Source organism: Chionomys nivalis, chromosome 9 (assembly GCF_950005125.1).
Source record: "Chionomys nivalis chromosome 9, mChiNiv1.1, whole genome shotgun sequence".
Taxonomy (NCBI): Eukaryota; Metazoa; Chordata; class Mammalia; order Rodentia; family Cricetidae; genus Chionomys; species Chionomys nivalis.
In genome coordinates this window covers 30,414,948-30,429,707 of record NC_080094.1, presented here as the reverse complement: position 1 = coordinate 30,429,707, position 14,760 = coordinate 30,414,948, and the positions used below count along the sequence as shown (strand labels likewise).

The 14,760-nt window shown below is 42.4% G+C and overlaps 1 protein-coding gene across 1 annotated transcript in view; it reads left to right on the top strand.

The window, feature by feature from the left end:
• Cfap61 (cilia and flagella associated protein 61) overlaps positions 1-14,760 on the top strand; it is a 250,959-nt gene that overhangs the window by 97,477 nt on the left and 138,722 nt on the right. Inside the window, exons 14-16 of the mRNA XM_057780855.1 lie at positions 916-993; positions 8,524-8,730; positions 12,178-12,312. Of these exons, the coding sequence (XP_057636838.1) occupies positions 916-993; positions 8,524-8,730; positions 12,178-12,312 (420 nt within the window). The remainder of the gene's footprint in view (positions 1-915; positions 994-8,523; positions 8,731-12,177; positions 12,313-14,760) is intronic.

Here is a 14,760-nt window from a genome sequence, read left to right as displayed (position 1 = left end):
TTAAAACAAATGCTTGGGTTTTAGCACAGTAGTGCATACAGTGTTCATCAGTAGGATTGTTGGATGACGCGTTGCAGCTAGCTCCAGGCACTACCAGCTGTAGAGTCTCAGAGGATAGCCACAGTTCCCTGGAAAGATGCCTGGATCCTTGTCTTTTCTAACTATATGTTGTGAAGACAGATGAGACTTTTCATATATTTGCACCAAAGAGCATATTGCAGCAGGTTGACTATAAAAGCAGATGTGCAGATTCTGCTGTCCTCTAAGCCAGATCAAAGAGCTTAGCAAAAGCAGAAAACAATGTCACTCAAAATATTTGTGTTTAGGAAAATATAAGGTTTCTTTTGGTGAAAAAAAATATAATTTATGTCTAAAAATTGTTTTACGTAAAATACATATTTTATGTAAAAATAAAATAAAATCATTATTGCTTTTAAATGAAACCAGCTAGTTTAAAATTTCATTTTACTAATGAATTTTAAAAGCAAATTTGTGTCTCTTCAGTTTTAATTTCCAATAGGAATTTCTTTGGAGTCCTCACTGAGTTGATGTCCTGAGGTCATAAAAGTTGGGAAGCACTGGGATAGAAGCGGCTTCTGTGTAAAAGGGACTGAGGTTTGAATCGTGGATTCATGCCTCGTGAGCTCACTTATCCAGTTTCCTAAGCCTTGTTGCCTTGTAAATAAAATTGATGGGATAATAATTCTGACATCAGAGCGTGGGTCTGAAGATGAAGCGAGCTGTGAGCGTAGCACCTGGGGTTGTAAATGTTGCCGAGTGTTGGTTCTGTTACGGTGGTGACTGCAGCCGAGGCTGGTGGCTGCATCCCAGTCATGGATGCCTCAGCGGCTGATTTCAGAGACTTTGGTGGTGATGCTCTCCAGGGTCTTAACAAAACGCCCCTTACCTTTGCAGGATGGAACAGCTCTGCAGGTGTTTGTAGCTGAAGTTGCAAATCAGATAGTTGGCATTGCCGTGATCAGAAAAGAAATGGTAAGTTAGGAAGCCGCCATTTATTGTGACTTTCTATATATCCATGAGTCATCCAGCACATGGTGCCTCTTTGAAGGTTTTTACTTTTACTTAACATGAATGAATCCTGTCCCTAAAGTGTCTGGTCATGAACCTGTCTCCCACTTGGCAGCCTTTCGAGACTCTCTGTTTTTTAAGTTAAAAATGTTTGAAATTGTCAGATGGAGTTTTGTGCAACTTTAATCCCAGCCTTGATAGGAGGAGGGAGGCCAGGGAAACTGAGGTGTCTTTATCTGGCTGAGCTCACACTTAACCCACTAGGCTTTTAAATGTGGTCTTTTCTCCAGGGTGCTCTCTCTGTGGATTGCTGGGACCAGTCTTCCACCAAGTCCACCCACCGAGGCCACTAATGGTTTGCAGTCCCTGCTAATTTCCTTACACCCTCCTCATCTCTGTAAATACTCCCTTTCGTGAGCCTCCCTCCAACTACCCTAATTTGAACATACCATCTGTCTCCTGCTATGACCCTTCCCCCATATACTCTAAGACATTCATGATTTTTTTTACATATTTTATAATTTTTTCTCGGTACTATATGTAGATACCTCTTCTTGTACTTTCTAGATGTTTGCTTTACGATATAGGAAGACCACAAGGTTTTGTATATTAATCTTGCACCCAATTACCCTTTCTTTTTCACTCTGAGAGTTTAAACAATAGCTATCCACAAACCCAGCTCTACAGAAGGTACTTTTATTTTTTTGTATGTTGAGATTTCCCTTGTGGCCAAGTATATGGTCAGTTTTGGAGAAGGCTCCATGAGTTACTGAGAAGGTATATTCTTTTGTCTTTGGGTGAAGATATCTGTTAGGTCCATTTGAATCATAATGTTTGTAAGTTCTATTATTTCTCTGCTTAATTTCTGTCTGACAGACCTGTCCATTGATGAGAGTGGGGTGTTAAAGTCTCCCACTATTATTGTATGAGTTTCAATGTGTGAGTTAAATTTTAGTAATGTTTCTTTTACAAATGTGGGTGTCCTTATATTTGGAGCATAGATGTTCAGAATTGAGACATAATTTTGGTGGATTTCCCCTTTGATGAATATGAAGTGTCCTTTTCCATCTCTTTTAATTTGGTTGGATGTCTATTTTGATAGATATTAGGATAGCTACACCAACTTGCTTCTTAGCACCATTTGGTTGGAAAATCTTTTCCCAACCCTTAACTCTAAGGTAATGTCTATCTTTGATGTTGAGGAGTGTTTCTTGTATGTAGCAGAATAATGATAGATCCTATTTTCATATCCATTTTATTAGCCTGTATCTTTTTATTGGCAAATTAAATCCACTGATATTAAGAAATGTTATTGATCAGTGATTGTTAAATCCTGTTATTTTCTTGTTGTTGTTGGTGGTAGTGTGTATATGTGAGTGGGGGTATGTGTGTATGTATTTCCCTTCTTTGTGTTTTGCTGATATGAAATTATTTATTGCCTGTGTTTTTGTGGGTGTAGTTAATTTCCTGGTGTTGAAGTTTTCCTTTTAGTACCTTCTGTAGAGCTGGGTTTGTGGATAGCTATTGTTTAAATTTGACTTTGCCATGAAATATATTGTTTTTTTCTGTCTATGATTATTGATGGTTTTGCTGGGCATAGTAGTTTGGGCCTGCAACCTGGACTCTTAGTGTTTTCAAGACACCACTCCACGGGCCCTTCTGGAATTTAGTGTCTCCATTGATAAGTCAAGTATGATTCTAATATGTCTGCCTTTATATGTTACTTGGCCTTTTTTTCTTTGCTGCTTTTAATTTTCTTTCTTTGTTCTGTTGACTCTTTCCAGAATTCTCCTGTTCTCACTGCCCTACCTCTATTTCCTACCTGGTCATCCTGCCTATACTTCCTGCCTGGCTATTGGCCAATCAGCATTTTATTAAAAATTATACAAGTGACAGGATAAATGACCATTATCCTACAGCACTCCACCTTTTTTAAAAAAAAACAAAAAAAACAAAAAAAACAAGAACTCTGAATCTAATACCCTTTGTTTAGCTTTTCTCCTGACCATTATCCTTAACAACTTGTAACCAACATTCTAAACAAAGAAAAATATCCATAGTCCATTTTTGGGGAATGTGGGCATAGTTTTTCAGGCTACTTTTTGCTGATTGGGGATAATGGTAATCTTATGGGGACCTAAAGAAAATTCAGAATTATAATCAAGTCATGACTGGAGTATCCTGTGAGGTTTGATCATCTCAGGAATCAGTCTTGAATCTTTTCTGGATGTAGAACTCAGACATCTGGGCCACCCATTCCTACTGGAGATTTCTCAGGTGGTCTTCCTTGATCAAACCTGATTTTTCTTACTCAGAACGAATCCAGAGCCTCTCATCTCCTGTGAAAACAAAAGCAAAATCTCTTCTCCAAAGTAACATACATTTTGACTTGAATTATGAAGTCAAGGTATCTTCAGAATACCTATCCTGAATTAATTCAGCAGCATTTATAAACAAATATTGTTTAGTAGTGGTTGCTCCTTCCTCAGCCATTAAACAATTTAAAGAGAACATAATAACATACAGTATCTAGATTCTCTGTGTGTTTTCCATCTTTATGTGACTTTATTTTAAACTCTATTTTTTATTTTTGTTTTTAATTTTTGGCTTTTTAAGACAGGGTTTCTCTATGTATCTTTGTCCAGGAACTCACTCTGTAGACCAGGCTGCCTCCCAAGTACTGGGGTTGAAGGTGTGTGCCACCACACCCAAGTACTCTTTTTTTATTTTAAGGACTTTATCCTTTTTTTTTTTCATTTTTCTCCCAAGCCTGCATATATTTTAAAACACACAGTAAACTGTTTAGAGGGTTTTTCATCTTTGAATCTATCTTTACTGTATATCTCTCTTTTTCTGACCACATGAGTCTTTAATTTGCTAAACAATATGGCTAGGATTAAAGCCATGGCTTTGACGGCTGGATCCAGCCCATTCCTTAGCTTTCTGAGATTCCAGCCTCATGGCAGAGGTACCGACTGGAGCCATGTTTATTGCCACAACTCAATGGCGTTTCAAGGTCCATGCTACCACCAAATAGCATGCGTTCAGCTTTTCATCAACACCATTTAAGTGTTTTGGGGCAGGACCTCTTAAAAGAGCTGCAAGGTTTCACAGCTAATGCTGAGTCAGGAAGCCTCTCTTAAATGAGAACACTTGCCTCTAGCAAGCAGAGCCCACCTGAGAAAGTGTTGCTATCAGTAAGCCATGCTTTATTCTGTCTAGAATTACTTCCCAAGCTGTCTAAGGCTTTATGTGGATGTAATTGTCCCTGTGGGTGCCATTCTGTTGACTGAGGTTTCTGTCCTGCCCAGTTCCTGCAGTTGTAAGTCCCAAAGAAATCACACAGAGGTCTACATTAGTTAAAAACTGATTGGCCCATTAGCTCAGGCTTCTAATTAACTAAATCTTATAACTTACGTTAGCCCATAATTCTTGTCTGAGTTAGCCACGTGGCTCGGTCCTTTTTCAGTGAGGCAGTAATATCTTGCTTCCTCTGAGAGTGGGTCATTACTAGAGACTGGGCTTCCCTCTTCTCAGAATTCTCCTGTTCTCATTGCCCCGCCTCTATTTCCTATCTGGTCATCCTGCCTATACTTCCTGCCTGGCTACTGGCCAATCAGCATTCTATTAAAAATAACGCAAGTGACAGGATAAATGACCATTGTCCGGCAGCATTGTTTTGCATGTTTAGTGTTTTTATTATTATGTAGTGATGGGATTTTCATTTCTGACTCAATTTATTTGGTGTTCTGTAAGCTTCTTACACCTTTATAAGCATGTCCTCCTTTAGGCTGGGAATTTTTTCTTCTATGATTTTGTTAAATATATTCTCTGGATTTTTGATCTGGGTTTCTTCTCCTTCTTCTATTCCTATTATTCTTATGTTTTGTCTTCTCCAGATTTCCTAGATGCTTTATTTTAGAAATGTTTTAGATTTAACATTTTATTTGACATATGAATTTATTTATTGTGCCTTCAATGCCTGGAATTCTCTCTTTCATCTCTTGTATTCTGTTGATGCTGTTTGCATCTATAGTTCCTATTTGCTTACCGAGATTTTTCCATTTCTAGGATTCCCTCATTTTGTGTTTTCTTTATTGCTTCTATTTCCATTTCAGGTCTTGAACAGTTTTCTTCACCTGATTGTTTTTTATTGGCTTTCTTTTAGGTATTTATTGAGTCTTTCCAATTTTTGTTTTTTGTTTGTTTTTTCCTCTATTTCTTTAAGGGATTTGTTCAGATCATCTTTAAGGACATCTATCATTTTCATAAAGTAAGTTTAAGGTCAATTTTCTTGTGCTTCAATTGTGTTGAATTGTTCAATTCTTGCTGTTGTAGGATAACTTGGCTCTGGTGATACCATATTGCCCTTTCTGTTATTTGTGTTATTTGACTGTGTTCTTACAATGACATTTAGGTATCTAAATTTAGGTCTTGATTTCTGTGTTTGTCTTTGTTGGATGGGTGTTTTGTTCCTTGGTTTCTCTTTCTTCTCTGGTATTATGGTTTGAAGAGCCAAGGGTTCTGGTAACTAACATGTCTTCAGGTACAGTAGGGTATCCCCTCTGAGTTTTTGGGGTCCCTAGATCTGACCTGGCTTCTGGTAAAGTGGAAGTCTTCTTCCAAAGTTGTAGACCAGGACATGGAGAAGGGATGGGGGAATTGGGGCAGTGTGTGTCATCTGGGGTTGTTGATCAGGTTTAAAGGGGTTTTGTGGGCAGTGGGCAGTGTTTTACCTGGGATTCTTAGGACCAGCCTGGCCTCCCTTAACGTTGCAGGGTATTTGGCCCCTAGTATAGGACCTAGGGGAGGGTGCAGTTTGGGGTTGTTGGGCAGACTTAAAGGGGTTTTGTGGGCAATGGGCAATGTCTTCCCTGGATTTGCTAGGACCACTTGGGCTTCTGATACAGCTGCCCGGGCTGTGGGCCCTAGTGTGGAGCCCAGGGGACACAGTGCAGTCTGGTTTTGATGGCAGGCTTTGAGAAGTGTTAGAGGGCAGTAGGTGCTGTCTTACCTGGGGTTCCTAATAAATGCATTTCTTACTTGTTACTTGAAAATATTTTCTTGACATTAGTTTTCTGAGCTTCTAATTTCATCTCTGACTATGATTTTAATATATCCAGGTCTTCTTTTAGAATCTCTCTCTCAGAGTTCCTAGATTTAACTTCCATGCCTTTCCCTTATTCACTTACAGTTTCTTCTTGATATTAAATTATGTTGTAAGCAAGACCTATGAAGGCATTACATTGATTTTGAAAATTCTTCCCTGTCATCAGAATTATCTTTTTCCTCACTGTAGCAAGTCATGTTTCTCCCCTCTTCTCTGTCATATTAGCATCTCACAGTCTGTGTCACGAATGGAAGATTGAATCACCAGTGTGGGTGGCAGGCATGGATATGACTCTCCACTTCTTCTCCACTGATACTGGCAGGGCTACCCACCTGACCAACCGGGAGGTGGGCATCCATTCTTTCACTTCCACTTGTACTCTTGGATGTAGTAGCAATAGGCAGGCAGGAACCCCAGTGTGGACCCAGAGAAGAAGGTTTAACCAAGCCATAAAGTTTCCTTTCATGGTGACACTGCCTTACACGCTTGCCTCTCCTCTACCCCATTATTCTTTTTCGAAAATTTAAATAAAAAAATCTAAATAAAAAATGTTCTTGTTATTTAAGGGACTTGGGATGGGACTAGAATCAGATGCACGTGGCCCATCTGCTGTTTTGGAGTTAATGACCTCCATTAGCTCGCTGCCTTTTCCTTTTCAATGATTTCTCAGTCTTGCCTATATCACTCTTTTTATGTTATAATGAGCAATGTTTCCTTGGTAATTAAAGTCTTGTGGTATAAAAGCCATTCCAGGGTCAATGAGGATTGAAAGGCTGCCAGAATTGCTCTGGGTGCTACCACTTGCTGGGTGGTTGCAATTTCTGTTATACTTTGGAACAGAAGCTGGGTGCTGGTGGGCTAGGGAGGGGATATTTGTAGACATATTAAAAGCTGTCACAGCTTGCTGGTCACAACCTAAGCTGAGTTCTTCATATTCTTCAGTCTCTGTTCTTGAAACCGTAGTTTTCCATCTGCATTTGGTTTGACTTTTCATTTGGTGCGGCTGTTATTTATACTATGCTTGGATTTGCACTCAATGGGTTTACAGTAGAGACTTGGAGGCCATATTTGTCAAAAATGAATTTTCCTGTCATCAGGGACAGTCACGTGCACTTTGGATTATCCCTCTTCCTTCCCTGCTCTCAACAGTGCACACTAGAGTGGTGAAGGAGGCCAGGCTGCACAGTACACAGTTAGCACGCATGAGTCCTGATTCCACTGTACTGTGAAGAGACAAAGGCCCATGAAGACAGGAGCACTGTGCCCAGGATTTTCCTCTTTGAGGAAACACTCTTGAGTTCCTTAAATTGCCTCCCATTCCATAAACTCCTTATGTGTCACAGGAGCAGAGGGAGGAATGCCATACCCTGTTAGCGTTCTTTCTTCACAGCCAAGTTGTGTACCAATGGGTATAACTCCGAGATGGGACAGTCCTGCAGTAGCAGGTGATTGGTAACAAATCCAGGAGACCAGGGAGCCTGTCTACTGACTCTCAGATACTTGTGCTCAGTCACTCGCCCTGACTCGCTGGTGCTCCTCGTGCCCAGAAATGTGCTGGGACTTCTGTGCCGAACCTGACCCGGCACTAAGGCTTGCCAGGTTGACAGCAGTCAAAGACGTAAGAACAAAACTAGTTAGCCATCTTCTACAGACAGAGACCCGAACAAGCACACACTTTCTTTTTTAAGAGCCAGTAAGCCAAGCATGGCAGTGTCTGTAAACCTGTAATCCCAGAACTCAGGAGGCTGAGGCACGGGGACCACTAGTTCTAGGCTAGCCTTGCTTACATAGTGAACCTGAGCTCCCTTAGAGAGACCCAGTCTCAATAACCAAGAGCTGTGGATGTAGCACTTGCCAAGCATGCGCAAGATGCTCAGCTCGACCCCCAGTGCTGCAAACACAATTAAAGACAAGACGATGAATAGTGGAAGAAACACACTTTTCACTATTACACTTGAAGCAATTTTTAAAAATTGTGTGTGTGTGTGTTTATCCATGTGTGGGTGCATATACATGTGCATGCATGAGGAAGCAAGAGCACAGCCTCAGGTGTTGTTTCTCAGGAGCCGTCCACCTCGTTTTCCAAGACAGACTCTCAAGTTGGCCTGCCACTTGCTGAATGAGGCTGGGTGGCCCATGAGCTCCAGGAATCCTCCTGTCTCTATCTCCCCAGCCCTGGGATTAGAGTACAGTACAGAAGACTTTTTTTTTTTTTTTGGCATGGGTTCTGGGGATCAGTTAAGGTCCTCGTGTTTGAATGAGAAGATCTTTACCAAGTAAGCTATTCCCCCAGCCCCACTTAAGGGACTTTTTTGCATAGCTGTTTATCACGACATACACACAGGTAATTGGTTTGAAACATCCTTCCTCTGCCTCTTCTCTAGGATATAGAGTACATACGATCTCATTATAACATCGAGGATTTCATCTACTTCAGCCACCACCAGCAAGAAGAACATGGGCGCTTGAACCATTTTGCCCTGAACCCTATTTTCCGACACTACACCAAGTTTTTCCTGAAGGAGATCCTTCGCTTAGGCTATAAGTCATGTCTCTACTACCCCATATACCCACAATCCCGGGAGAACAAGGTAAGAGGCTGGCATGGGCTGTCCCCTCCTGCACATAGGTGTGCATGGTGGCGTCCCGTGTGCGCTGCGTCCTGTTTGTTCTGCTCGTGAGGACTTTGACTGTAGCATGCAGCTGAGTCTCCACGGGCCATATTTGATTAGACCATTTGCTTCACCGTGGCGAAAGTCCGGGAGGCTTCCAGTTTTTGAAACAACAAGAACCAATGTAATTAGACAAATTGGTTGGTTTTCCTATATTGACACAATGGCAACCGAAAACTCTAGCTAACAAGACACAAGCAGCAAATTATTTCTCATGGTGTGAAGCCAACATGATCCTATCATGTTCTTTGAAATACAGAACCCTACAGAAATGAGTAAAATAAAGTAGTTCCAGCCTATAAAATTGGTGTGCTATACAGTGCATTCTGAATGAAATTTATAACCATTTCCATAAAAACAATGGATGAATGGTGGAGACGTACAATTGTAATGGAACTCTACTATAGGGAATACCTAGTCCATTCCATCTAATGCTTGCTATATTTCCATCAAGTAACACAGCAACAGAGACCGTGCACATGTTGCTTGTATCCATCCAAATACCAGCTCACCTCACCTCCACATCCTCCTCTTCTCCCGCTTTAGTGCTCAGAAGTGCATGTTTTACCATGCAGGCTGTGCCCTGCCTTTTCTTTCTCAAGCTGTGTCTCATAGGAGCTACTGATACACACACACACACACACACACACAGACACCTTCACCTACTCATGTACTGTAACCTGGATGTTCCACAAGTAAGTGTGATTTAGGTCAGATTCCCATGGGGACTCTGAAAGCTGGTCCCTTGGTCACTAACGGTGGTCCCCAGCTTGGTGTGTACTTTCAAGGTTGAGTAGAAGTTGTCCCCTCAGTTCTGGGTCATGACCTCAAGCTTTTCCACATTCTGCTGAGAGCCCTTAACACTGTCACCCTTTTTCTCAGTGTCTGCGAGGAACTAAGGGGAGTTTTCAGATTCTCTTACTTGCCAAAGTGTTTCTCAGACAATCTATGAGCGCATTAGCACGCACACTTATAATAGTTGTGCCCCTGTATCATCTTAAACAAACGCCAGCTGGAGGAAGCCCATGGGAAAGAGTTGCTGTGAGCTGTGGACCTGTTTCAGGGAGGTTTTGTTTTGGTTTGGTGCTTGTGTCCCCTGTAAAATGTAGCAGGCCAGCAAGATGATTAATGACCCAGAAGATAACAGTTGTACAGGAAAACCCTGGCCCCAAACAATTTCCTTCACTTTACGCTTGACTGAATACCAACTGTGTGACCTTCCAGGTGTGATATTAAATTCTTAGTTTCTATTTGCCACGCTGCCTGGGTATGGCATGTCAAGAGCAAAGTGCACTTGCGTCCACAGTAAAGACATCTTGGGCATTTCATTGCGCCCACGTCTGCTTTCCAAGCAGTGTGGCGTTAGGAAAGCCGCAAAGCACACTTGGAAACACTTTCCTCAGTCACACTGCCAGTTGATTTACACAGAAGACTAGAGTGAGACGTCGTCCCAAGTCATTTGAGTGAGAAGTCCCAAATTCTGCCCGAAGTCCTCTAGCAGTGAAATTGAGCTGACTGTATCTCACTTTGGCAGTGGCTCTTCCTTTACCTCATGCAAGCATCTTCATCAGGACGTAGACCAGTGGTTCTCAACTTGTGGGTCACGACCCCTCTGGGGATCAACTATCAGCTATCCTGTATATCAGGTATTTATATTACGATTCATAATAGTAGCAGAATTACAGTTATGGAGGAGCAATGAAAATAATTTTATGATTGAGAACAACAGACATAGACATTCACGGACATGCAAACTGCACTCTGGCCAGGGTTTCCTGGGTTCCCTGGGATTTTCAGTAACATGTGAGGTCAGGGTGTGAGGTGCAGTGGTGAAGGATTTTCGAAAGCTCTTCTGGCTGGGCAGTGGTGGTGCACGCCTTTCATCTCAGCAACGAAAGACAGAGGCAGGCGGATTTCTGTGAGTTTGAGGCCAGCCTGGTCAACAGAATTAGTTCCAGGACAGCTAGGGCTGTTACACAGAGAAATCCTGTCTTGAAAAAAACAAAAACAGAAACAAACAAACAAACGAAAGCTCTCATGAAGGCTGATATAAATACCCATGGCTACTTTAAAATGGCACACAAGTCATATGCAAACTATTACATCTATTAAGATACATCTAATTCTGCTTTACTTTTTTCTCTCTCTAGCTTTAATTCAATAAGTAGATACATCATTGCCAGTTTGGCTTCTTCACAGTTTTACACTTGAGGGTTGTACTGGCAGGTTTTGTGTGTCAACACAAGCTAGAGTCATCAGAGAAAGGAGCCTCGGCCGAGGGAAGGCCTCCATGAGATCCAGCTGCACGGCATTTTCTCATTTAGTGATCAATGTGGGAGGTCTCAGTCCATGGTGGGTGGTGCCATCCCTGGGCCACTGGTCCTGCTTCTGTAAGAAGGTGGGCTAAATAAGCCTTGTGAAACAAGCCAGTAAGCAGCACTCCCCCATGGCCTCGGCACCAGCTCCTTCCTCTAGGTTCCTATCCTGTTTAAGTTGCTGTCCTGGCTTCCTTCTATTATGATCTGAAAGTGTAAGCCAAATAAACCCTTACCTCCCCAACTTGCTTTTTGGTAACGGTTTTTCACTGCAGCAATAGAAACCCTAACCGTGACAGGGTGAAATGGTTTCTTGGCCCTGAATTTCTTTTTCTTTTTTTATAATTCCAAAGATTTCATAAATATGAGGGTCACTGTTCTCTGTCAAGTTTTAAAAACTAGATAAAATCAATATTTAAGACATTGTTGTAAAAGTTGTTTATTTCTTTCAACAAGCATAAATCCAGTTCATAATTTCATCATAATACAAATCAAAATTATTTGATTCTCTTCTCTATCTCCACTTTCCAGTTTTATTGCTTCAGTCTAAGACCCTTATTTCATTTTTTTTAAAAAGCCCCAGTGATGTTGCCGGAGTGCTTTCACATCTGGCCTCTGCTGCCCCCTGGGTGGCATTTTTATCTATGTGTGTTAAAGCAGCTTATGCCAGACACACAAAGGTTAACAGGACTCGGATAACACAGCTTAATGGGGTCAAATCAAGCTGATTCACGATCACTATGGAGAAGAATATTCTCCTGGGGGAAATACTTGTACTGAAAAATCCCATAAACCAAACCACTTGTTTATCTGTCATTCCCACAGAGATAGTAATGTAATTACTCTCGTAATTATCTTCATTAGTGTCAGGCATTATCTACAATTCATTCCTCTGCTCAAAGAGTATGTTTGTTTATTTGCTGATTTTTTTTTCCCTCCCCTCTCTGACTTGGCCGAGTGAAGAGTTTTGTATTTGTCAAGCAGCGTGCCGACATCTGCGCTGTGCGCCTCTGACATTCTCTCCCCTAAAGTAGAGATTGCTGTCTTTCAGATCCAGAACTCCTACGCCCACTCCCTGACATCTGCCCTTCATTACTTGGTTCCCGTGCGACCACGACGACAGATTGTCTATCCTCTGGAAAAGCTTGGCATAAACGCTCCATCAAAGGAGGTCTCCAAGGATCAGGTGGGTAGCAGGGCGGCAGGCAGGGAGGCACGGTGCCAGCTCCCGCGGGCTTGGCAGATGGGGTGGCAGCCCTGTCTTCACCGAGCAGGCTGCTTCTTAATTACAGGGAACCTGGCGCTCATACCCTTACAGGCGGCGCCCTGCAAGGGCTCCCCGCAGCCTTGCCCTCAAGTGGTTATTTCACCGTAAGCCTAAAACAGTAGCCACATCCTCCTTCAGAGGATTCAACAGGGGCACCCAGTGTGTTGTTGCTGGTCCTTAGACAAATGAGTGGCCTAGAGCCATCCGCACCCCCCAGCATATTTTATCTTCGTTCCTGGTCCTCAGAAGAATCCCCCTCTCAACTGATTGTTTGCTTTTAAGTTAGTCAGTGGTCTTCTTGCCATTAGGACAAAGCTGCCAGAAAAATGTCATGTTGGAGGTGTTTGGTCTTAAGCTGGTGTTGTTTTTTGTTTTTGATTTTTAATACTTGCATAGAAACTGTGGGATGTCAAAATGAGTAACAGGCTTGTTTATTTTACCCTCCTTGAGGTAAAAACTAGTCCTGGAATGCCTTTATGACCAGACAAGAAAAGGGCCTAGTACCTGCATGTCAAAGTTCATGTATGTGAAGATACAGCCAGCTTTTGTGATTGTTGTAAATGTATCTGTCTCGGAAACAGCTTCCATAATTCTGATTAGAAGCGTGTGTGCATGTGTGCGTGTGTGTGTGTGTGTGTGTATGTGTGTGTGTGTGTGTGATCTCACCAGATGACGTTTTGAGATGTATGTACCAGATCCGGTAAAGATGACCAATGTCATACCTTTGCAACAACTGCCTACATGCCTTCACATAGACAGGGCTGGGCCTTTTGTGTTATTGAGGCTCCTGTGACTTCAGTCAGCACTTTCATGGAATGAGCAGGGGTGTTCAAGCTGTTGGGGAGGCATGCAGAGCTGTTGCATGAAGCATGAGCATATTGTTCCAAGCATGCAAGACGCTCCTGCCTGTCCTCTGCCTGCCTCTGGGAACCTCTAAAACTGAGCCATGTTGAGATGAGTTGGAGCTCCAGGTGGAGAGAAAACATTTTGTTTCATTAAAAATGATCCTAGCACTACTTCTGAGGTTGGTGTGATTTGAAATCGTTGCTTACATGTAATAACCTTTTCCCTGCTCATGTCAGAATGTTTGACTCCTTCTCCTTCTAGAGCCCTGGCACATGTTGAGACACAAGGGAGACCGATAGTATAAACCTGGGTTCCAGGAAGAAAAGCCCTCAATGGGCCGGTAAGGAAAACGATGGTGCAAATGTTTGACTGTTGCACAGTCCTGGTCCTGTGGTATCTACAGCATTGGTGAATTCTGACTGTCTAGGAGCTGCATCTACCATTACTGACCACATCCAATCTTGATGTGAATTTTAGTAAACTGAAGATTTACTAAGGGGATTGGGAAAGGCGATTGGTGGCATTTAGCCTGTACATTCGCTGGAGTTAGATCATCAGCTTTGCATAAAATGAAGAGGTGTGAGGGTTTCAAGACCAGTGAATAGTGTTTGGGCTAGGGCCACAGCTCAGTGGAGGAACACTTGTCTAGAGTGTGAAGGGTCTTCTCTTTAATCTCCAGCACTTCCTCAAACAAACACAGTAGCGACACTAAACTCGAGTAACAATTTTTTTTATTATATATATATTATTTATTTATTTATTAAAGATTTCTGCCTCCTCCCCACCACCACCTCCCATTTCCCTCCCCCAATCAAGTCCCCCTCCCTCGTCAGCCCTAAGAGCAATCAGGGTTTGAAAGCGTAAAGATCCTACTCAAAGGATCAGCAACATTAAAACCCACATGGAATGGACCTAAGTATCCAAAACTTGAGGTGCTGATTTATATCATTTAAAGTTATTTTTCTTTTTTTCTCTTTAAAAAAACATTTTAGATGAGTTCAACATTTTAAGCAATTGTCTGAGAAAAGTTGAGCCCAATATGGTTGTTTGGAGGAATAATTTCAGTGTGGTTCAAATACATCCCTATCTGAGAAGAGAACTAGAATTCCTATGGCTGAACCATGCAGGGCTGACAGTCACCATTTCTCACAGAATTCCCTTTCTGCTGTAAGTCTCACATTCCTCTGCCACATGCAGCAGCTTCCGCACCCCCCCACCCCCCCATCCCCCGGTTCCATTTCTCTCCGCTTGCTTGCTTCTTATGCCTTTGACCATGCTTAGCGCATCTCTGAGTGGCCGTCCCCTTGCTTTCATCTAGGAAGCCGATCTTCAAGGGGACAGATCACTCCAGGCATGAGGAACGGGATAGACTGCGTTTCATCTCGGTGGGTTGCCAATTTGAATCTGGCACAAGGCAGCCGTGACTGAGATTCATCTCTGCATGGGTAGAGCAGTGTGCCCTCCCCTCCCCACCCTGAGGCCAGGGAACTTCTGTCTGCTTTGGGTAGGCACCTTCCCAGG